Source organism: Rattus norvegicus, chromosome 20 (genome assembly GCF_021556685.1).
Source record: "Rattus norvegicus strain SHRSP/BbbUtx chromosome 20, alternate assembly SHRSP_T2T, whole genome shotgun sequence".
Classification (NCBI taxonomy): Eukaryota; Metazoa; Chordata; class Mammalia; order Rodentia; family Muridae; genus Rattus; species Rattus norvegicus.
This window is the reverse complement of record NC_141553.1, coordinates 10380957-10401996: the sequence shown is the minus strand read 5'-3', so window position 1 is coordinate 10401996 and position 21040 is coordinate 10380957. Positions and strand designations below refer to the sequence as shown.

Genomic DNA, 21040 nt, shown 5'->3' with positions numbered 1-21040 from the left:
GAGTTCTGATGCCCTCTTCTGGTGTGTCTGAAGATAGCTACAGTGTACTTGTATATAACAAAAATAAATAAATTAAAAAAAAAAGGGGGGGGTTGGGGATTTAGCTCAGTGGTAGAGCGCTTGCCTAGGAAGCTCAAGGTCCTGGGTTCGGTCCCCAGCTCCGAAAAAAAGAACAAAACAAAACAAAAAAAAAAAAGATAAAAAAAAAAAGGAATTTTCTTCCTGTGGGGAGTCTCAATAACAAATCTAGGTTCCATTTCACCAAAGTTAAACCTTAGGATCCAGTGAGTTTGTTAGGCTTGTTTAGTATTGATGGCGGATATGGGCAGGAGTGTGGGTGACCTAAAGTAGCCACACCGGAAGGTCTGTACCCAGCGTGAATGATAACACTCTGGTGTAGATGGAGACCCTTCTCATTCTCCCCAATCTACATGCTCTAGCCCCTCCATCGAACACTGGAGACCAAGTGCAATCAGAAAGGATTAAATACGATTGTGGGGAATGGCTGGACACTCAGGCGAGGGACCCATGATTCTCCCTGCCCCATCCTCCTATGAGGGAAGGTCACCAGTCGACATGCCTAGCTGTGGTGATCTCTTGCAAATAGACACAGCTGAACTCAGGAAGGTCGGATCTATCTGGCTCAGAGGATAATTGTGTGCGACAGAGCTCTCTAGGACAGCAGTCCCTGAAAGGCAAAGCCACTGCTGTTCCCTGGGCAACACCCAAGGCTGGTCTCACACACATGTGCACATACACACACATACACACACACATGCTGAATGTGACAAAGAAGGCTGAAGTCCCTGATTACCTAGTCCATTACCAGCATAAATAGACCAGTCTATTCCTGGAACACTCTTTGCTGACCCAAGATGCTCCTCCCAGGCCGCCATCTTCCAACACTGCTGTGTCGTATAATCCAGGATTCTGACGTGTGTCTTTGGAGGATGCACACAGCCATAGGAGACAGTTTGGAGAACGTGAAAGCACAGATAGTCAGTGACTGCCCTAGCCACTGCCTTGTCACAAGCTCCTTAGTCTAGCTTACCTGACACTCTCTAGAACCCATAGCAAGGACATAGTGAAGGCTTTCACCAAGCCACAGTAAATATTTGTGGCCATGTTTTCCTGGCCTTACATACATGTTTCAGAACAAAACTGTGGTGACTGTGGTGTCCCACACGGCCTGTGTTGGGGTGTCAGGTCTTCAGGAATTCGTGCTATAAAGGAGCAGGGATTGAGGGTGTTAGATAATCAATGTGGGCCTTGACCACCCTCCATTGAGTCAGGAAGAGGAAGTCTGGTGACCGCCCCTGGTTGCAGGCCACTTGCCTCCAGCCTTGGCAGAGTCCAGACAGCTCATAGAGCCCCCCAGGGTAGACCCAGAATCACCAGTGCTGGCGTGCTAAGGGGGACAATGGCGGGAGCTTGTTTACGGCTGTCATAATGGGGTCTGCATCATTTTAAGGAGACAAGAACAGATGTGTCCCTATTTCCTACTTATCAATGTGGTACCTTCAAGGAAAAAGCAGATGTTGGGGCCTGGACAGTGGTGGTGCAGACCTTTAATCCCAGTTCTAATCCCAGATCCGAGGACAGCCAGGACCACACAGAGAAACCCCGTCTTGAAACAAACACTAAAGAAGCACATGTTAGTGACGATGGCTTTATATTTTTTTCCCAACTCTCAGGGAAAGCATATTCATTGATTATTATTTTTTTGGCCAAAGGTAGCACTGTAGCACTGCACGCTCCCAGTTCTTATTTTCTTATTTTATCATCTCATTTCATTATACTGGATTGCATGAGACCATGTCAGACAACTGGAGAGAGCCACACTGAGTGAATCAAGGTGGTCTCAGAAAGACAAAAACCCCATGGATTCTAGATTTTGTACAGTTTCATAAGACCGTGTACGTGCAGGTGAAGTGAAAACTGAATCAAAGGGGACTAATGGGAGGGAGAGAAAGGAGGGGAGGAGGTGGGGAGAGGGAAGGAAAGAAGAGGGGAGGGAGAAGAGGGGAGGGGGAGAGGAGGAAGAGGAGAGGTAAGGGGAGGGGAGGAGAAAGGAGGGGAGGAGAGGGGAAGAGGAGGAGAGGAGAAGAGAGGAGGGGGAAGAGGAGGGGCAGGAGAGAGGAGTGAGAAGAGGGGAGGGGAGGAGGAAAGGAGAGGGAAAGGGGAAAGGAGAGGGAGGGGAAGAAAAGAGAGGAGGAGGAAAGGAGAGGGAAAGGGTAAGGGAGAGGGAGGGGAAGAAAAGAGAAGAGGAGGAAAGGAGAGGGAAAGGGGAAGGGAGAGGGAGGGGAAGAAAAGAGAGGAGGAGGAAAGGGAAAGGGAGAGGGAGGGGAAGAAAAGAGAGGAGGAGGAGGAATGTGAGGGAGGGGGTAGGAAGGGAGGGGAGGGGACAGGAGAGGAGGGAGGAGAAAGGGAGAGAGTAAGCTATAGGGACATGCTTTTTTCACACGGACTTTCCTCATCACTGTCCCTCAACCACATCACACGTCCCACAGGCACGGGCTGGATGTAAGGAGGAAGGGCTGAGGCTTTCCATGTAAGCCATGCACTTGACGTCGCTGTTGCTCTTGGACCAGCCACAGACGGACTTCTGAGAAGCCGATGGGGGAGGTGCGGGGCCCGGTCAGGAAATTCACAGAGCCAAGCCGTCCAAGTCCAATGTGCAGGGGATAGTTCCAGCACACACAATGGGAGCGATCTTTCCACTCTAGCACTCTGTCATGTTCCCCTGGGCTGTGTGGGAGCAGCCGCTGGCTGGGAACCTGCCAAGGGAAGCAGAGCTGTCTTTGTGCCGCCACAAAATGCCATCAGTGCTGTGGCCCATAAAACAACAGATTTATTCCTCACTGTCCTAGAGTTGGGGAGTCCAAGACCGGGGAGCCGGCAGATTGAGTACGGCAAGGGCCGTTTTCCTGGTTATTTTGTAAAGTTAAATAAGAAAGGATGCAGGCCTGAGTTCACAGATCGCGTGACTGACCAAGCACAGAGAAGGTGACTTCCTTTTGTTCACAGTGCCTAACAAGGGGTGAGGGAAGAGAGAAACCTTGGCTCTGGACAAGACTGGGTAGTTCTGCCTACTTAAGCCAGAAGGATGTCAAACCTGACTAAAGTCAGGAGGCTCTCTGAGATGGGTGTGACCAGAGGATCGGAATGGGCGAGTGAAGATCCTGTTGGACATGTTAATGGTCACACTGGGCATGTGACTGTTCAAACTGGGCCATGTGAGCGTTCACACGGGACATGTGAGTGCTCCCGTTGGGCATGTGGGTGTTCCCACTGGGTGAATGTGTGTTCACACAAGGCACAGGAGTGCTCCACTGGGCGTGTGAGTTCTCCTACTAGGTGCAGGAGTGCTCCATTGGGCATGTGAATGGTTCCACTTGGTGCAGGATTGCTCCCACTGGACTTGTGAGTGCTCCCACTGGGTGTGTGAATGCTCCCCCTGTGTGCAGAAGTGCTCCCCCTGGTCATGTGAGTGCTCCCACTGGGTGTGTGAGTGCTCCAAGCAGGTACATGAGTGTTCAGGCTGGGCAATGGTGCTTATGAGAAAGAGGCTTTGGAGATCAGCTCAGAGGTCAGTTCCTGTCTCCGCTGAGCTCTGAGTGTCCGTCCAGCCCCTCGGTTGTTGACAAGCTGAGGTCTTGGATCTAGTAGTTGAGACGGGTATTTGGTGAGGTACGATGTGATTCTCTCAGGAAAGGTGGACTGTCCTCCAAATTCATGACCCAGTGAAGCATAGACCACTCAGGTAGCCGATGGTGTTTAGAGTCCTTTCCAAGTGACCTAGTACTGGATTAAATGGCGCCTGCTGACAGCATCTTCACATAGGAAGGGGATCCCTTGTAGGAACTGTGGTGGTCTGAGCCTCCCAAAGGCTATGCCTTTTCCCAGGGCTACCTGCCTCTGGGTTTTTTTTTTTTTTTTTTTTCCTTTTCTTTTTTTTCGGAGCTGGGGACCGAACCCAGGGCCTTGCGGTTGCTAGGCAAGCGCTCTACCACTGAGCTAAATCCCCAACCCTGCCTCTGGGTTTTGTTGGTGATGTTTGTGGTGTTTGTGTTTTGTGGTGTGTATGTGTATTATATGTACTTGTTAGTATAGATATGTATATATGTGTGTGTTATATGTATCTGTTAGTGTAGCTATGTACACGTGTGTGTAGGTCCAAGGTCAGAATCAGGTGTCTTCCTCAGCTGCTCACCACCTTTATTTTTAAGACTCTTATTTAGTGTGCATGTGCACAGGTGTGCATGTACATGTGTGGATATGCACCTGTGTATGTACATGTGTGGATATGTGTTATGGTTTGCCCTGGAGTTATCTGTATTTTTTTTTTTTTTTTTTGGTTCTTTTTTTCGGAGCTGGGGACCAAACCCAGGGCCTTGCGCTTCCTAGGTAAGCGCTCTACCACTGAGCTAAATCCCCAGCCCGAGTTATCTGTATTTTGATGCTAATTCCACTGCCCCAAGGACTCAGGAATCAGGTGACTTCACCAGAACCTTCTCCCCATTGAATTTGTAAAATACAAGTGAGGGGCAGCTACAGGATAGAAGGAGGCCTGTCATTGGAGGAGAAGGAAGGATGGGCGGGAGAGAAGTTTGAAGGAGGAGGAGGAGACTGGAATGGAAAGGAGGAGACAGGAGGGAGGAGGAGAAGCCGTGGCAGGACAATGGAGGCTGACATTAAGATTCCGCTCTGTGTATTTACAGGTTGTTATTAATGTTCTTTTTTTTTCCTTTTATTTGTGTAGGCTAGAAGTATATGAATAGAGTAATATTCTCTATTCAGTAATTTCCCTCAGCCAATTTCAATGTCCCAAAGTTTAATTAACAGAACAAGGAAGTTGCCCTGAACTGAACTCAGCACTTTGGAGCGTTATTAATGTTCTTAAGGGATGGATGGTACTGGGCTTTGTATGTTTAAGTGGGCAATTATATCTTACCAATTGGGTCAAAGATTATTGTGTTGTGTGTTCTTTTATGTGATGGTTTGAGTGTAGGAAAGTGTGTGGCGGCAGGAGACACTGGGCTGCCGTGGAGTTGGGATGTGGTGTGGACCTAGCAGGATAATAGACACCTATATTTTTTTTATTTTTTAACATTTTTACAACAACAGATATGCACATACCATGGTACACAAATAGAAGTGAGAAGGTAACTCGTAGGAGTTGGTTCTTTCCTAGGGGGCCCTGGGGCTTGAACTCAAGTCATCAGGCTTAGCCACAAGCGCCTCTCTGCTCACTGAGCCATCTAGCTGGCCTTCACCCATCAGCTTCTGCTTATCTCATTTGCTTTAGTTCTGGGTACTCAGGTGTGGCTGTGACTTGCTTGTTCTGGAAGGTGGGTGGTGCCCTGACCTGCCATCCTACCCTCCTCCTCCCGGTTGTTGGCTTGCCTCATTCTTACTCTCAGCCTTCTGAGCACTCCACACCGTCTGGCTTCCATGATTGTTCAGTGTGAGATCTATCTGTGAGGGGCCTCTCGGGTTGACCTGTCTTTCACTGTAAGTGATGTGTACCCTGCACAGAGGCAGTGAGACGGTAGTAGAGAAGAAGGTGTACAAACCGATGTGTGTCTAGGTGAGGAAAAAAAATAAAGACCAAATATGTAGAACTATGTCACAAGACGCATGCTCCAGACACAGGCCAGGCCATAGATAATCATTCAAAGGATATGTACAATGATATTGAGACCATAGTGTGATGGTTTATATATGCTTGGCCCAGGGTGTGGCACTATTAGAGGGTGTGGCCTTGTTGGAGTAGGTGTGGCCTTGTTGGAGTAGGTGTGGCCTTGTTGGAGTGGGTGTGGCCTTGTTGGAGTGGGTGTGGCCTTGTTGGAGTAGGTGTGTCAGGTGTGGGCTTTAGGACCCTGATTCCTAGCCACCTGGAAGCCAGTCTTCTCCTAGCAGCCTTCAGATGAAGGCGTAGAACTCTCAGCTCCTCCTGCACCAGGCCTGCCTGGATGCTGCCATGCTCCCCCTTGATGATAATGGACTGAACCTCTGAGCCCGTAAGCCAGCCCCAACAAACTGTTGTCCTTATGAGAGTTGCCTTGGTCATGGTGTCTGTTCCTAGCAGTAAAACCCTAAGATAGACATTGACCAGCCAAGTAGCTTGCCCTCAGGGCTCAGACTGCAGACCTCTCATCCCAATGAGCCAGGGCAGAGGTACCCGTCAGACAACACACGGAAGGGACGGGCAGCCCCATGTCAGCATGGGCATGAGGTTGGAAAGACCATGGCCTGGACTGGCTTTCAAGATGGTGATTGAACGATGGCTGTCTTGGGCTCCAACTTTACTACCCCGTGCTTGACAATGGCAGTGTCCTGATCCTTGCTGGCGCTGGCTCAATCCTTCTTCCCTATTCCATTCATCAGGAGACTAGCAGGAGTGTTAAAGGTCTTTTACTATGTAAGTCTACACCCAGAGTGGGAACAGAATCTTCAACCCTCGCAAGCCCTTCCAGACCCTTTGCATCTCTGCCACTCTGCCTCCTACAGTGGGGGAAGAGGGTAGTGAGAATTTCAATCAAATTATAGTTTTGTCTTGTTTTGTTTTCCCTTTGAGAAAACACAGGAGCAGAGATCCCCAGAGGCCAGAGCTCAACCCTAACGGTTTGGACTAGCCTCAAACTGTGACCACAGCTACTGGCAGTCCGATGCTAGTTCAGCTCCTGGGCAAACACTAAGGCCTTGAGGACCCCTTTCCAGGGTTTCTGTTATCAATCTCATGGTGGTCTGTCTTTGTCTCTTCCCTATAGCCTGCCTCTTTTATCTGCCTTCTACCATCCTGCAGGTCCCTTGCAAAGGTAACCAATATATGGCCCCCTAACCCCCATCCACCCCACCTCCCTGCACACCATATGATGTGTTTATAAAAAGATAAGGGGGGTATGTTCTATGGAGGTGTGGTGAGGTGTTGGGGAAGGGGGTGCTTCTGTCGAGGCATCCTTTCTCCCTGAGGGACCAGTCACAGGACAGTATAGTATAGAATAGAGTTTATTCAGGGCACAGGGAGGGGAATCAAGAGGGTAGTAGGGGCAGAGAAAGGCAGAGAGACAGAGAGAGAGAGAGAGAGAGAGAGAGAGAGAGAGAGAGAGAGAGAGAGTTGTAGAGGAGTAGAGGCCAGCCATGAGCACATTGGGGGGGTCATGGGGAGAGAGGGGGAAGGGAAGGCAAGAGCAAGAGCAGGGGGGAGGGCAAACAGCCCCTTTTATAGTGTCAGGTAACTGTGGGGCGGGGCTTAGACAGAATGCTAACCTATGAACTCCAGGAAGGAGCAGTGCCTTTATTTGGGTGCAAGGCCACAGTACTAACAGGCAATTAGGCATTTAAAATAAGGTTCCTACCAGGTATCTGAGGTGACAATCACTCTCATCAGCTGTTGTGAACCCTTTGCATCATATTGTTTCCAGGTTCTTCTGGCATAAGGTGAGAGGAGAGAGAAGAGGAGCTCTGGGTGAAGGCGTCAGGTACCAAAAGCACTCTACCTGTTCCAGCTTCGTTCTCTGACCAGCCCTTTGCTAAAGAACCATGGTGACACCTTGGTTCCTGGGGACTGGCAAATCACAGCCTCACAGACCAGGTCTTGTTTGCCCCGTTTTGTTATCCAAGTGTGCAAGCCCGACTTTGTTGGGGAGATCTGGGCCTGCTTGTTTGTCTTTGAAGCCAGAGGAGCACAAGCTATTCAAACACAAAGTGGGTGTTTAACTCTCTACAATGGATATAGCCGGGAAGGCCCTCTCTCTCTCTCTCTCTCTCTCTCTCTCTCTCTCTCTCTCTCTCTCTCTCTAACTTCTGTGTCTTCTTCTTTCTGTGTTCTTTCTTTCTGTCTTCTGTCTTTTTTCTTTCTTCCTTCCTTCCTTTCTTTCCATCTGTCTTTCTTTCTGTCTGTCTTCTTTTTTCTTTCTTCCTTCCCTCCCTTCCTTCCTTTCTTTCTTTCTCTCTTTCTTTCTTTCCTTCTTTCCTTCTTTCTTTCTTTGTCTTCTGTTTCTTTTTTCTTCCTCCTCCTCCTTCCTCTCTCTTTCTTTCTGTCTTCTTTCTGTCTGTCCAGACTTTCTTCTCTCTCTTTCTTCCTCTCTTTCTTTCTTTCCATCTGTTTTTCTGTCTGTCTTGTTTTCTTTCTTCCTTCTCTTTCTTTCTTTCCATCTTTCTGTCTTCTTTTTTCTTTCTTCCTTCCCTTTCTTTCTTTCTTTCTTTCTCTCTGTCTGTCTTCTGTTTCTTTTTTCTCCTCCTCCTTCCTCTCTCTTTCTCTCTTTCTTTCTTTCTTTCTTTCTTTCTTTCTTTCTTTCTTTCTTTCTTTCTTTCCTTCTGTCTGTCTTCTTTCTGTCTGTCCAGACTTTCTTCTCTCTCTCTTCCTTCCTTTCTTTCTTTCTTTCTTTCTTTCTTTCTTTCTTTCTTTCTTTCTTTCTTTGAGACAAGGTTTCTCTGGGTAGCTCTGGCTGTCCTGGAACTCCTTTCATAGCCCAGGCTAGCCTGTAACTCAGAGATCTACCTGCCTCTGCCTCCTCAGTTGCTGGGATTAAATGTGTATACTACCGTCAACAGGCTGGCTCCTGCTATGTTTGGTTTGCTTTTGTTTGTTTGTTTGTTTGTTTTGAGACAGGCTTTCTCTGTAAAGTCCTGGCCATCCTGGAACTCCCTCTGTAGACCAGGCTAGCCTCCGAACTCAGAGACCCCCCCCTGCCTCTGTCTCTTGAGTGCTGGGACTCAAGGCGTGGGCCACCATTGCCCATCAGGTTTGTGCTGTCTTTAAGGGCTAAGGTGACTTTGTATACAACCTGCTCCAATTCGTGGGGTCTGCACCAAGTACGAGGGAGCAACACCTAGAAAAGATACCAGGGCACCGGTGACAGAAAAATAGGAACCATAATCAAAGCAAAGCAGTAAAACTCATCATCATCTGTGACTTGGGTCAGAATCTGGAAAGCCATCCTAGTGTGGTGACTCAACGTACAAAGGAATTTAAGCCTCTGGAATGCTCTGGTGGCAGTCTTTCAGAGAGCACAGAAAACAACAGCCCCCCCCCCCCCAAAACAAACAAACAACTGACTCTGAGGGTGCCTGCTGTATCACCACCAGATGGAAAACCCAGGGAGCGCCAGCTGTGACTCAGCCTGAGGCTGCTTGTCATTGTCCTTCAGCCCATTCAGGGCAGTGAGGCAGCTGCCAAGAAGGCTGAGATAGCCCAGAGGGACCATTTCCAAGGCAAGAATGGTTCAAGCCTCTTATTTCCTGTTCAGATCGGAATGCACCTACTCTTGGGGCTAGAATGACAGCTCAGAGGGCAGGAGCTGCCAAGCCTGGTGACCTGAGTTCTGTCCCCTGGAGCCACATTATGGAAGGAGAAAATCAATTCCTGTAGGCTTTCCTCTGATCTCCACATGTGTGCTATATGTGCACATGTATGTGTGTGCGTGCACACACATATAGATATAAAGAGAGACAGATGTGATTTATTTATCCCTTTCCACCCAAGGTTTCACAGCCCCCAAGACACACACACACACACACACACACACACACACACACACACACACGTGAGTGTGAGCGGACCTGCTTGGGCTTTGAGAAGCTGTTAATCTTCTTTAATTTTTTTAAAAATTTCATGTCCATTGGCGTTTTGCCTGCATGTATGTCTGTGTGAGGGTGTCAGATCCTCTGGAACTGGAGTTACAGACAACTGTGAGCAACCATTTGGTTGCTGGGAATCAAACCCGGGAAGAGCTGCTCTCGGCTGTCAATGTCACCCACACTGTGCTTAGTGCTGAGAACCAAGGTATGCAATGGCAGCCCTCCCTGTCCCGGAATGTCTGAGAGTGATGTGTTTCTCGGCCAACATGGAGTTACAGTAGCTCAGAGTTTGCTGTGGCCACCAGAGGCTCTGCAGTTCTCAAGGGCACACAGCCAATCCTGGAGAACGTGGTAGCATGTGCCCGGATCCCAGATATAGGGAGCAGAGCGGGAGGGTTGAGGCCAGAATGGGCATGGTTACAGTTAAAATCAGTGTAATGCACACATGCCTAATTTTATGTTTAATGTAGTAGTTAAAAATCAGTGTGCCGCCTAACCCCATTTTTCTCTCCACGTTTTTTTTTTTAAAGATTTATTCATTTATTATATATAAGTACACCGTAGCTGTCTTCAGACACACCAGAAGAGGGCATCGGATCACATTACAGATGGTCGTGAACCACCATGTGGTTGCTGGGAATTGAACTCAGGACCTCTGGAAGAGCAGTCAGTGCTCTTAACCACTGAACTATCTCTCCAGCCCTCTCCACATTTTTTTTTTTTTTTTTGTTTTTTTTTTTTTTTCCTTCGGAGCTGGGGACCGAACCCAGGGCCTTGCGCTTCCTAGGCAAGCGCTCTACCACTGAGCTAAATCCCCAACCCCCACATTTTTTTTTTTTTCTTTTTTCTTTTTTTCGGAGCTGGGGACCGAACCCAGGGCCTTGCGCTTCCTAGGCAAGCGCTCTACCACTGAGCTAAATCCCCAACCCTCCACATGTTTTTTAAACAAAATCTCCATCATTTGATTTACCAATAAAGTTCAGGAGCCAGACGCCGAGGTGAAAACCCGCTAACTCAGACAGAGAAAGCACCCAGCTGACCTTCCTCCTCTGTCCCAGAAGCCATGCCCCAACCACCCCCCCCCCAAAAAAAACCTTTTTCAAACTGAATGTCCCTCCTTTCAACTTCCTGTGAGTTTCTCTATCCATCTTCCAGACTTCCTTAGTCTCTATGGTGCCCCTCCCCCCCCCCAACTGAGGACCAAACCCAGGGCCTTGCACTTGCTAGGCAAGCGCTCTACCACTGAGCTAAATCACTTCCTAGCAGCCTAACACTCCTATGTTCACTTCCTGTCAGCTGGCTGGTTGCTTGTTCCACCTCTTGACCTTTGGTTGACTTTAATTAATCTGGCTTCCAATATTCAAGCAGAAAGCTCTTGGATTAAAGGTGTGTGTTAAGGCTGAGCCACACCGCAACTGAAAACGGGGTTTCCCAGTAAATCTCAGGGTCCAGTGTGATCAAATATCCTGCAGCACACACGCTACCTTTTGTGTAATGTAGTCGTTTACATCAGTGTAACGCCTTTCCCGGGTTCACTCTGGCTGGGGCTCAGACCTAGCGGCAACTGCTGCTGGACACCATACGATGTTGAGTGGGCCAACTGCACTGTGTTTCTCTCATTTTATGGATCCCTCTGGCTGGCTGTAGACCGGCAATTAGAGAGGGATGTGGTACACAGCGGCTCCCAAGTGTGTTCCCCAACAGACGACGTCCCTCAGGCCTTGTTAGGGATGATGTGGTTTACCATCTCAAGGAGCTACAGATTCTCATCTGGCAGAATCTGTGACCCCCTGGAGGCTGGCACGGAATCTCATGGACGGTGTCAGTAATTCATTCTCGGGTGTGTGTGTGTGTGTGTGTGTGTGTGTGTGTGTGTGTGAGAGGTGTCAGTAATTCATTCTCGGGGGTGGGGGGTGGGTGTGTGTGTGTGAGAGAGGGGAAATGACCACATACTGGGCTTTGTGCCTCTGACTTTTATTCTCACAGGCAAGAATTCAAGGGACCACACGGGGGTCTACCCTGAGTTGAGTTCAGTGCCGGGGCGACTCTCGTCCCGAAGACGGCTGTGGCAGCCTGAACTTGGAGAGGTCCAGGTTCAGGTCTAGGAAGGTGAATGCGTTGTACTCATGATGCTGCAGGTTCTTGTAGGTGGTGGTGTCACTCGACTCGGGAACCAGTGTGGGCTCTGTAGAGGAGAGTGAGAGGACAGCTGTCAGACACGCACATCTGTCTGGGCGCTTAGGAAGCAGAGGTCTCCACGCCACCAGTTTATAACGCGTGAGCACTCTAACTAGAACACAGGAGACCTTGAGAGCCCCGTGTCTTCTGGAGCAATGTGAAAGAGTCACCTGAAAAACTTATGCTGAAGCTTCTGGTCTGTCTTACCAGTTGAGTGTAATCGCAAAGTACTTGGAGGCAGTGCTGTCACCGTAAAAACTCTAACCCTGCCACAGACACCTTCCCTGAGATTGCGGCACAGGCCTGCCACGAGACGGATGACTCTCTGCTTTTTTTTTGGGGGGGGGGTAATAAAAGGCAGAGTCTAACATCTCTGAGAGGGGACAGGACAAGCTGCTTTTTTTTTTTTTTTTTAAAGATTTGTTTATGAGTACACTGTAGCTATCTTCAGACACACCAGAAGAGGGCATCGGATCTCATTACACATGGTTGTGAGCCACCATGTGGTTGCTGGGATTTGAACTCAGGACCTCTGGAAGAGCAGTCAGTGCTCTAACCACTGAGCCAACTCTCCAGCCCAGGTGCTTCATTTCTTATACAGGATTGCAGTAGTACCTTACCCTTCCTTTGTGTATTTTTAAGCCCTGGGCTCACACCATGCATTTGGAAGGATCCAGAATTATGGATACACTCCTAGGTCACGTAAAATTACACAGGAGAGAAATCACAGATTTTGGACCTCTGTCTGTGATGGAAATAACCATGCACAGACATGAGAAACACCCGAGTGTTACAATAATGGTGACAATGAGCTCGGGGACCCGGGAAGAGCTTGTGGCTTTGTCATTTTAATTTTTTGAAGAAAATTGTTATCTTCCAAATCATAGACAAAAACAAACAAACAAAAAAAACCCTCAAGACCCCCTTAATTTTGTCTTTTATCTTAAATGGGAAAAATTAAATCTATATACCTAAGTTCTCGATAATCTTAAAATTCAAAGCTTGGGAAGAAAGCAAAAGATGCGGGCTCTTTCAAGCCACAAAAGGCAGCAGGAGACAAAGCAAAGCAGGCGGTGGTAGCCAGTGGGCAAGCTCTCGAGGAATCATGTCGGTACTGCACAGCACAAAAACAAACAACATCCCAACAACTTGAATACATATTTCTCTATTCCAAACCCAAAAGCCGTTAATCTTCGTTTAACTTCAAGAAAGGAAGGAAGGAAGAACAAAAGGATGTTATATAGAGCAGGCAGCTGAAGATCTTCAGTGTGTGGTGTACCTTCAAAGTCCCCGGATTACATAGTCAGGCAGGGGAGGTGACAACTGATGGGGGCGGTGTTAGAAACTCAGTAACAGCCCACTGTAAGCAAGGAGCTTTGGGCAAGGACCACTTTGTGAGCGTCAGCTGCCAGCAAAGAAGGCTGGGGGTTGGAGGAGAGGCAAGTTTTTGTTTCCGCAGTACTGGAAACTGAGCCCGGGACTTTGCTCACTAGCTAAACCCCATGTTAAGCTATACCAGCAGCCCTGTGCGTCGTGGTTGTTTCCCGGAGAGACAACCTAGAAATCCCAATTCTGAAAACTGCAACAGGGTCGGAAAGGCAGGTCCCGAGGTCTTAGAAGTCTGGCGTGCGCTGGTACCTGGCGTATTAGTGTAGGAGGAGAAATGGGAAAGGAAGAAAACAGAAATGCTGTAAACATCCTGGAAGAGCGACAGTTAGCACAGGGGGTGATGCAAATTAGGCGAGAAGGGGGCGGGACCGGGAATGGCTCGCAGGTGCAGGAGGCCTCGTTAGCGATGCTGCCACCTTAAGGAGGACTCGGGAACTGCGGACCCTAAAAAATCAAAGAATTCCTGTTTCCCAGGGAGCTGCCCAGAGCGGTGTCACCCAGGGGCAAGACCACTCAGTATGATGGGAGTACTGTCCCCCTTGAAAAGCCCTTCATTAGAAACTCACTGTAGACGATTATACAGCCAACTGTGCTGGGAAAAGCCCTCAGATGCTGACCGTGGTTGCCTGCCTGTTTTTTGTTTTGTTTTGTTTTGTTTTTTTTTTTTGGAGCTGAGGATCAAACCCAGGGCCTTGCGCTTGCTAGGCAAGCGCTCTACCACTGAGCTAAATCCCCAACCCCTGGTTGCCTGCCTGTTAACACTCGCTTCAGTTCACTAAGGCACCCGTATAGTTCAGGTTAACTGAGGGCTATCACTGCCGAGTGTGACTGCTGCTCCTGACCTACGAGAGCGCCACAGGATTTCTGCTGTGAGCAAGTTCATGAATTACGTGTGTGGATACCCTCCAAGGTTATGTGTGGTGATGCTAGACTATCATAGTTTCCATAAGTTAAGCCGTCAAAGAAATAGTTAAATGAGGCCAAGCGCTGCACGAGAGATCCCAGCACCTGGGAGTCGGAGGCAGGGGGATCAAGGCAGGGGGATCAAGATCGCAACGCCAGTGTTAGCTGCTAGCTGCCTGGCGAGTTTGAAATCAGCCTGCGCTAGGAGAGACTCTGTGTCCAAAAAAAAAAAAAAGAAAGATACTCCTTTCTAAACACACAGAAACTCAAGAGGGTTCTTTAGGGACAAGGAGGAGTCTGAACCAAGGCAAGGTGTACCCTGTGTGTCGCCTGGGGCTTCCTGGGGTGGGCCTGCATCAGTGGGCGGGGCTTCGCCGGCTGGCGCCTGGAACGTCCCCTCCAGTTGTGGTCCAGCTCTCTCTCCAAAGGTATTTTTCTCCTCAACAGGAACTGTCTTCGAATATCTCCCTAGTGTCTGATCTCCTGAGGTCTCCTCCTCCGCCTGGAAGCTCCCTTCTGGCACCTGCTTCTCCAGGCTTTCTTTTCTGACCAGGGGAGAAGCGGTCTTCCATTCGAGCTCTGGCCCTTTGGCTTCCTGTCTAGCTCCCGACTCGGGGGCAGCGGCTGGCCGGAGTTCTGCGCTGGCCTCTTGTGTTCCGGTTGTGGGCTGTGTGGAAACTCTGGCTTTCCTGTGGCCGGGTAAAATTCCTTCAGCTTCAAACAGCTCTGTGCTTTCCTTTCCTGTCTTGTCTGGTCTCCGTTTTCCCTGGTGCTGTTTTTCCTTCATTTTTTGCTCCAAAACCTCACTGGACTGTGGCTTGGATGTCATGAGCTTGGACCTGGTTTCTTTACTATCTTCTACAGGCTTGGTGAAAGTCCCTTTCTTCTTAGGCTGCAGGGGCTTCTCTGGGTAGGTGACATCTGTGTGTGGCTTCTGCACCTTGGCCTTCTCTTTTGCAAAAACTGTGATCTTAGGGGCTCCGTTCTTCGAGGGACGAGAAGCCTCAGGTTTGGAAAACCCTGCCTTGCTTTTGCTTGCCACTCGGGGACCAATGTCGGAGCCATGTTCCTCCCCATCAGAGTCTGAATCTGAGGAGCTGGATGAGGAAGATGAAGATGAATCTTTCGTCACTTTCTGGACATGCCGCCGAGCCTCCGAGTCAGAAGCCCAGGCATGCGGTGGAGGCGTAACTTTCTGAGGAAACGCTACCAAAGTCTTTCTTGACAAGTCTGTGAGCGGCAGGCCTGCGACAGCCCCACCTGTGTTCTCCACTGATGGGTAAGAACTGGGTGGAGGGGAGCTTTTGGACAGTGCCGCTGCTGTGTGAGTGTCTAGGAGCTTGGCCCTCTCCTCTGCTCCCACCACATCTGGGAAACGGCACAAAGAGGAACATTCGTTATTCAAGGAACAACTCAAAGCCATAGACATTGCATCGTGTGCCAGCATGTCATGTCATAATGCTGTCCAGGTAACTGACACGACCCCTCTCCATGTGCCAGGGTGGACTAGCCTCTGAGAGGAACCTTCAGGGAAGGGGCATTTCTCACCAACAAGAGCCACCATCTGACTCCGTTTCTCCCACACGGTGCTTCCCAGACGATAAGCGTTCCTTTTTTTTTTTTTTTAAATATGTGGTATGTTAGCAAGATTTATTTATTTTTTTATGTATATGAATACACTGTAGCTGTCCTCAGACGCACCAGAAGAGGGCATCAGATCCCATTACAGATGGTTGTGAGCCACCATGTGGTTGCTGGGATTTGAACTCAGGACCTCTGGAAGAGCAGTCAGTGCTCTTAACCGCTGAGCCATCTCTCCAGCCCCACAATAAGCGTTCTTAAACGACCTCGCTCAGATTTACAACAGGTAAACCCTAGCGAAGATATTTTCTGTTGACTACACTACACAGGTTTTACAAACTCAGGGTTTCTTGAGGTGCTAACCCCACTCTGAGTATCTGGGTGCTTCTTGAATATATTAACAGGTTCACAGTTTGACCTTCCTGAGCAAAACACCACCAGAGGTCTAGACAAGAGTCTGCTTGGCACATCCCTGTGAGAAGAGTCAGTAGGAGGGAGAGAGTGGTAACAGCTTTTCAAGTAAAGTTGTCCTAAAAAGGAAGAAACGTCCAAAAAAAAAAAAAAAATCACACAGGTCACATGGGGACTTCTTCAGCCAAGAAAACAAGTTTTGCAAAACCCGAAAGTCTAAAATAATTTAATACCACACATATCACTGCAAACAGATGTTAAACTGCAGAAACAACAACAAAAAAAGCCCAACAGAGTAAGTTCTAACAGAAAAAAAATCTAACACTTCATGGTCATTTACGAAAGGGCAAAATTTAAAAAAAAAAAAAAAAAAAGAGTTTCTCCAGCTAGAGAGATGGCTCAGTGGTTAAGAGAACTGACTGCTCTTCCAGAGGTCCTGAGTTCAATTCCCAGCAACCACATGGTGGCTCACAGTCATCTGTAATGAGATCTGATGCCCTCTTCTGGTGTGTCTGAGGACAGCGACAGTGTACTTTTAATAACAAACAAATCAAGACCAACCTGAACTACATGGAAAGATCTGAAGGAAAAAAAAACCCAAAATCAGGTTGGGTATTTAGCTCAGTGGTAGAGCGCTTGCCTAGCAAGCACAAGGCCCTGGGTTCAGTCCCCAGCTCCAGAAAAAAAAAAAAAAAAAAAAAAAAAAAAAAAAAAAAAAAAAACCAAAAACCAAAACCAAACTGACAGAAAGGAATGTGAAAATTGCTTAGCCAGTAACTTACAGATCTATACAATGTGTCCTGGTGACTGGATTCAACAAACAGCAAAGAAAACTCAGGTATATCTCCAAGAAGGGCCTGAGGGAGCATCCTGGGACTGACGTGTAGTGACAGCTTTCCTTAGGAAGGAAGTTTGTGCCAAGAGATGGGAGCCTCCAGTGTAGGGAAGAAAACATTGCCCCCGAGGGTGGGCCCTGACCCACTCCTAGTGGCTGGGGACTAAGAGATGCAGGGAGCCCCAGGAACTCCCAAAGTTACACTGGTTCTGATGGTTTCTAATCCACGGCATGTCGAGGGAAAACACAGGCCCGCCTGTGGTTGTTTGTAAGCACGAGTTCTTTTTCTCTGCACAGGAATTATTTTAAATTAGAATATCCAAGTGTCATATGCACAGAAGAGAATTTATTTCCGAAGACCATATTCCACCCTGAAGTACACAGCCAGTCACAAAGTGGATGAGCGTGCCCGTGAGTGTACATGCACACATCACAGCTTCTTCAACCCGGAGCACCCAGGGAGGTGGCAAAGCTGCAGGCTCAGATGGCTGCAGAGGGCCAGGAGTCCCCTGGGAATCTAAGGCCAACTCCCTTCCCAAACCTTCCCAGGATGACATCCCTTCTATCCACACAGACACCTGTTCTTACATAGAAAACTCTTGGGTCCTAAAATCCATGTGACCTAAAATCATGTATCTAGAAGATAGGATTATGACATAACTTGAAAATCCACCAGAGGAGAGGACACGGTTAGTATTGAAATCCAAGTCACTCACCAGTAAGCAGTCACAAGCAATCCAGGCTGTGCAAAGCCCTGGGTTCAATCCACAGCATGCAAAAATAAACTAAAGCCCAGGCCAATACAGCACACAACGTAACTGACTTCTTGTTGCAGACCTTTTTTTTAAACGATTTATTTATCTATTTATTTAATGTACATATGAATACACTGTTGCTATCTTCAGACACACCAGAAGAGGGCATCAGATCCCATTACAGATGGCTGTGAGCCACCATGGGGTTGCTGGGAATTGAACTCAGGACCTCTGGAAGAGCAGTCAGTGCTCTAACCACTGAGCCATCTGTCCAGCCCCCGAAAGGCATTTCTTAAGTGTACTGGGATTATATGTCTTGTTGTTGTCGTTTTAAAGAGTCCTCATGCTTAAGATTTCAGTTTCTCGATGCATCCAAAAGGAAAAGAGGACTGTATTAAAAAAAAATCAGGGGGCTGGGGATTTAGCTCAGTGGTAGAGCGCTTGCCTAGGAAGCGCAAGGCCCTGGGTTCGGTCCCCAGCTCCGAAAAAAAGAACCAAAAAAAAAAAAAAAAAAAAAGTCAATTTGGGGCTGGGGATTTGGCTCAGTGGCAGAGCGCTTGCCTAGGAAGCGCAAGGCCCTGGGTTCGGTCCCCAGCTCCGAAAAAAAGAACCAAAAAAAAAAAAAAAAAAAAAAATCAGGCGGGTTTAGGCAGAACTGAATCACATCCCTCTGGAATTCAGGCTAGGACACCTTTACTGTGGGGCTGACAAGAGGTATGTGTGCAGAGCAGGAAAGGCTGTGTGGGTAGGCACTGTCTAACAGTGCGAGCATTTAACACTGTCAATGGTCGATACCCAGAGGGGGAGAAAACGAAGGAATCGCTGTAGCTTCACACACTCAAGCAGAGGAAATGCTAGTTTAGTGAAACTCAAACTGAGCTCAATTACCACTCCCCAAGAGGCAGCTCTTCACACATGTTCAAGGGTAGATCAGGGCTCCATGAATTAAGAAACTAAATTCAGGGGGCTGGGGATTTAGCTCAGTGGTAGAGCGCTTGCCTAGGAAGCGCAAGGCCCTGGGTTCGGTCCCCAGCTCCGGAAAAAAACAAAAAAACAAAAACTAAATTCAATGGACCCAATACACGAACCCTAAAAAACGTACAAGGCATAGGAAATAAAATTATCCCCGGGGGAGAAGCATTTAAAATATACAGCGTTTTCAGCTTGCCTACGCTGGCACTCAGAGAGGGTAAAATGTGACAGAAGTCAAAATGACTTTGAAGAGAGCTGAACACCAACTGGGCCCCAGCTGAGTAGAGCACAGCAGAAATTCAGGCTCCTAATTCCTTCCCCGAGGTCATGATGCCCCCCCCCCCCCCAGGAAAGCCTCACCAGACTCTTGGGAAGTCAGGGAAAACTAGAAACCAGGGAAGGGAAAGTAGGGGGAGGGGGGGGGTCTCACTATTTCATGCTATTTCATGTGTTCCTGAGGGCTTGGAAATGCCAGAGCCCTTCTGCTCTCCCTGTTGGGTTGGCCATTTAAAAAGCACTACTCCCACATCTAGAGCTAACAGAGAGTCAAACCAAAGCCTTTGCCACCACCGATGAGGTCCAATCTCCCATCTAATTATGAATTGGAGTCTTAGGTTATGTCGCTGGTCCAATTCATTTCAGGCTATTGACTTTGCATTTTTTTGCCCTTGAGACCATCTTTAAAAATCTCACCTTTGAACACACTTTCCGTCTTGCTAGTTGGTCCTGCCGCCTTTTTATTATTCTCGGACTCTGTAGACAGGGGCACTGTAGAAGCCAGTTCTCCTCGGAACACCTTTGCCTCGAGAAGGGCAGCCTGGGGAGTCAACAAGGAAAGACACTCACCTTGATAACAGCCATTACAATGTTACATATTAATATTCATGCAGCACAATTACAATGTTCATCACATATGGGAATTATGAACATTCTGATAAGGACCCAAAAAGCTGCAAGAAAAATATACCCCAAGTTCCAGGAAAATCACTGTTAGCATCTGGGTAAATGAAAACATCCTTATTTCCCTAATCTCTGCAGAAATTTCCCAAGATAGGGATTGGGGATTTAGCTCAGTGGTAGAGTGCTTGCCTAGGAAGCGCAAGGCCCTGGGTTCGGTCCCCAGCTCCGAAAAAAAAGAACCAAAAAAAAAAAAAAAAAAAAAGAAATTTCCCAAGATAGACACTTGGAAAGTTTTTATTAAAAATAAAGACATTTCCAGCTTCGTTATACAAAACTTCAGGATATCTTGGAGAAGGAGCCTGGTCCTGTGTTCTGCAGAAACCTGTGGTTCAGGCAGTAGGAAGTAGGTAGGAGACATGATTTCTGAGAAAAGCTCTTGCTGTCACATGTCTTGCAAAGCCTCATTAGACAAGACCTGTGTTAGCATGGGGGGAGGAGGAACGGGGGAGGGAAGTGCTGGCCTCTGGACTTCAGCCATCACCTAGATGGCCAGCGGTAACCCTCATGCCAGTATCCTGGATGAAGGCCCAGTTGGTTCTCAGCCCAATTCAGACTACTGGATCCTAGACAGGACAGCAAGTTTATTCTGATTATCTGGTTCCTCTACGAAATACTATGTTTCTTTTTGCAAAATTATCTCTCGACACTTAGTAAAGTTGCAGAAACACTATCTACTAGTAGATACGATGTAGATAATTGCTTCAGAAGTGTTACAATGTAAGAAGAATCTTACTGTAATTCCGCCGGCAACCGCTAAGGTATGGTGCTAGATCTTCATGTCCAGGCCCCAAAAAGAACCGGAAAAGTTCTATTTATATTGATGATTCTCCGCGTATGTGTACCAATAATTTGGAAAAAAATCGCTGGAAGTTATACCTGAAGGAGTAACTAGTGTTCATCTGACGATGGCGGCCCTCTGTCATCTGTATTTTATTTTGCTTTGAGCATTTCCTACTTTGGGGCCGGTTCAATGACAGCTCTTGACAAGCAAGCGCAGGGCCCTAGGTTTCATCCACCGAACCCAACCCAAACAAACCCCAACACTGATTTTGCAGAGAAAGTCGGGTTTTGCTTTTTAAACAGCCAAGGAGCCTTGGCTTCGCTCCTGCAGAGAAACCACTTCTCTTGGGGTCAGGTGAGCACAGGCCCTGGGACCTCTTTACCGCACCGAGCCCACGCGTGCAGCTAAGGGCCAGACTAAGGACCGGGTAGGTCTCTCCCGTTCGCTTTTTACCTTCAGCGCCCGGATTCGTCCTCCCCGCAGCAGGAGAGAGACCGCCATGGTACAGACGCCCAGCGCCGAGGTCGCACCTAGGTACGTAACCTGAGCGTGCACCCGCACAACCCGAGGCTCGGCCCCGCGTCACGTTCGCCAATCGTACACCAGGGTGGGGCCAAGCGCTTGCGCGCGCATTCTGGGCGGGCTCCCAGAGGCCACGCCTCTGACTGAGTCCACTAATCCCGGGTGAGA

At 48.3% G+C, this 21040-nt stretch overlaps 1 protein-coding gene and 1 non-coding gene across 3 annotated transcripts; both read right to left on the bottom strand.

Annotated features, from left to right (window-relative positions):
- Positions 1 to 4754: 4754 nt before the first annotated feature.
- On the bottom strand, positions 4755 to 4885 carry LOC120099066 (small nucleolar RNA SNORA36 family). Its single transcript, XR_015646097.1, has one exon. It is a non-coding gene; the product is annotated as a small nucleolar RNA SNORA36 family (small nucleolar RNA).
- A 6658-nt stretch (positions 4886 to 11543) lies between these two features.
- On the bottom strand, positions 11544 to 20938 carry Ndufv3 (NADH:ubiquinone oxidoreductase subunit V3). 2 transcript variants are annotated; one of them, NM_022607.2, is made up of 4 exons: positions 20804 to 20938; positions 19303 to 19426; positions 14374 to 15423; positions 11544 to 11770 (listed from the first exon to the last, which is right to left on the bottom strand). In NM_022607.2, the coding sequence occupies exons 1-4, from the start codon at positions 20849 to 20851 to the stop codon at positions 11616 to 11618; spliced, it is 1377 nt and encodes a 458-aa protein (NP_072129.2). In that variant the 5' UTR covers positions 20852 to 20938; the 3' UTR covers positions 11544 to 11615. The 2 variants fall into 2 exon arrangements, with proteins under 2 accessions (NP_072129.2, NP_001094481.1); NM_001101011.2 differs by lacking the exon at positions 14374 to 15423.
- Positions 20939 to 21040: the final 102 nt, after the last annotated feature.

Bases quoted from the DNA above. Each gene is read 5' to 3' on its own strand.
- Ndufv3 (NM_022607.2), bottom strand. From the start codon at position 20,851: ATGGCGGTCTCTCTCCTGCTGCGGGGAGGACGAATCCGGGCGCTGAAG. The intron at 15,424-19,302 runs GTGAGATTTTTA...GCCGTTTCCCAG, and splicing joins GACGGAAAGTGTGTTCAAAG to ATGTGGTGGGAGCAGAGGAG. The intron at 11,771-14,373 runs GTACACCTTGCC...TCTCCTCTACAG, and splicing joins AGCCCCAGGCGACACACAGG to AGCCCACACTGGTTCCCGAG.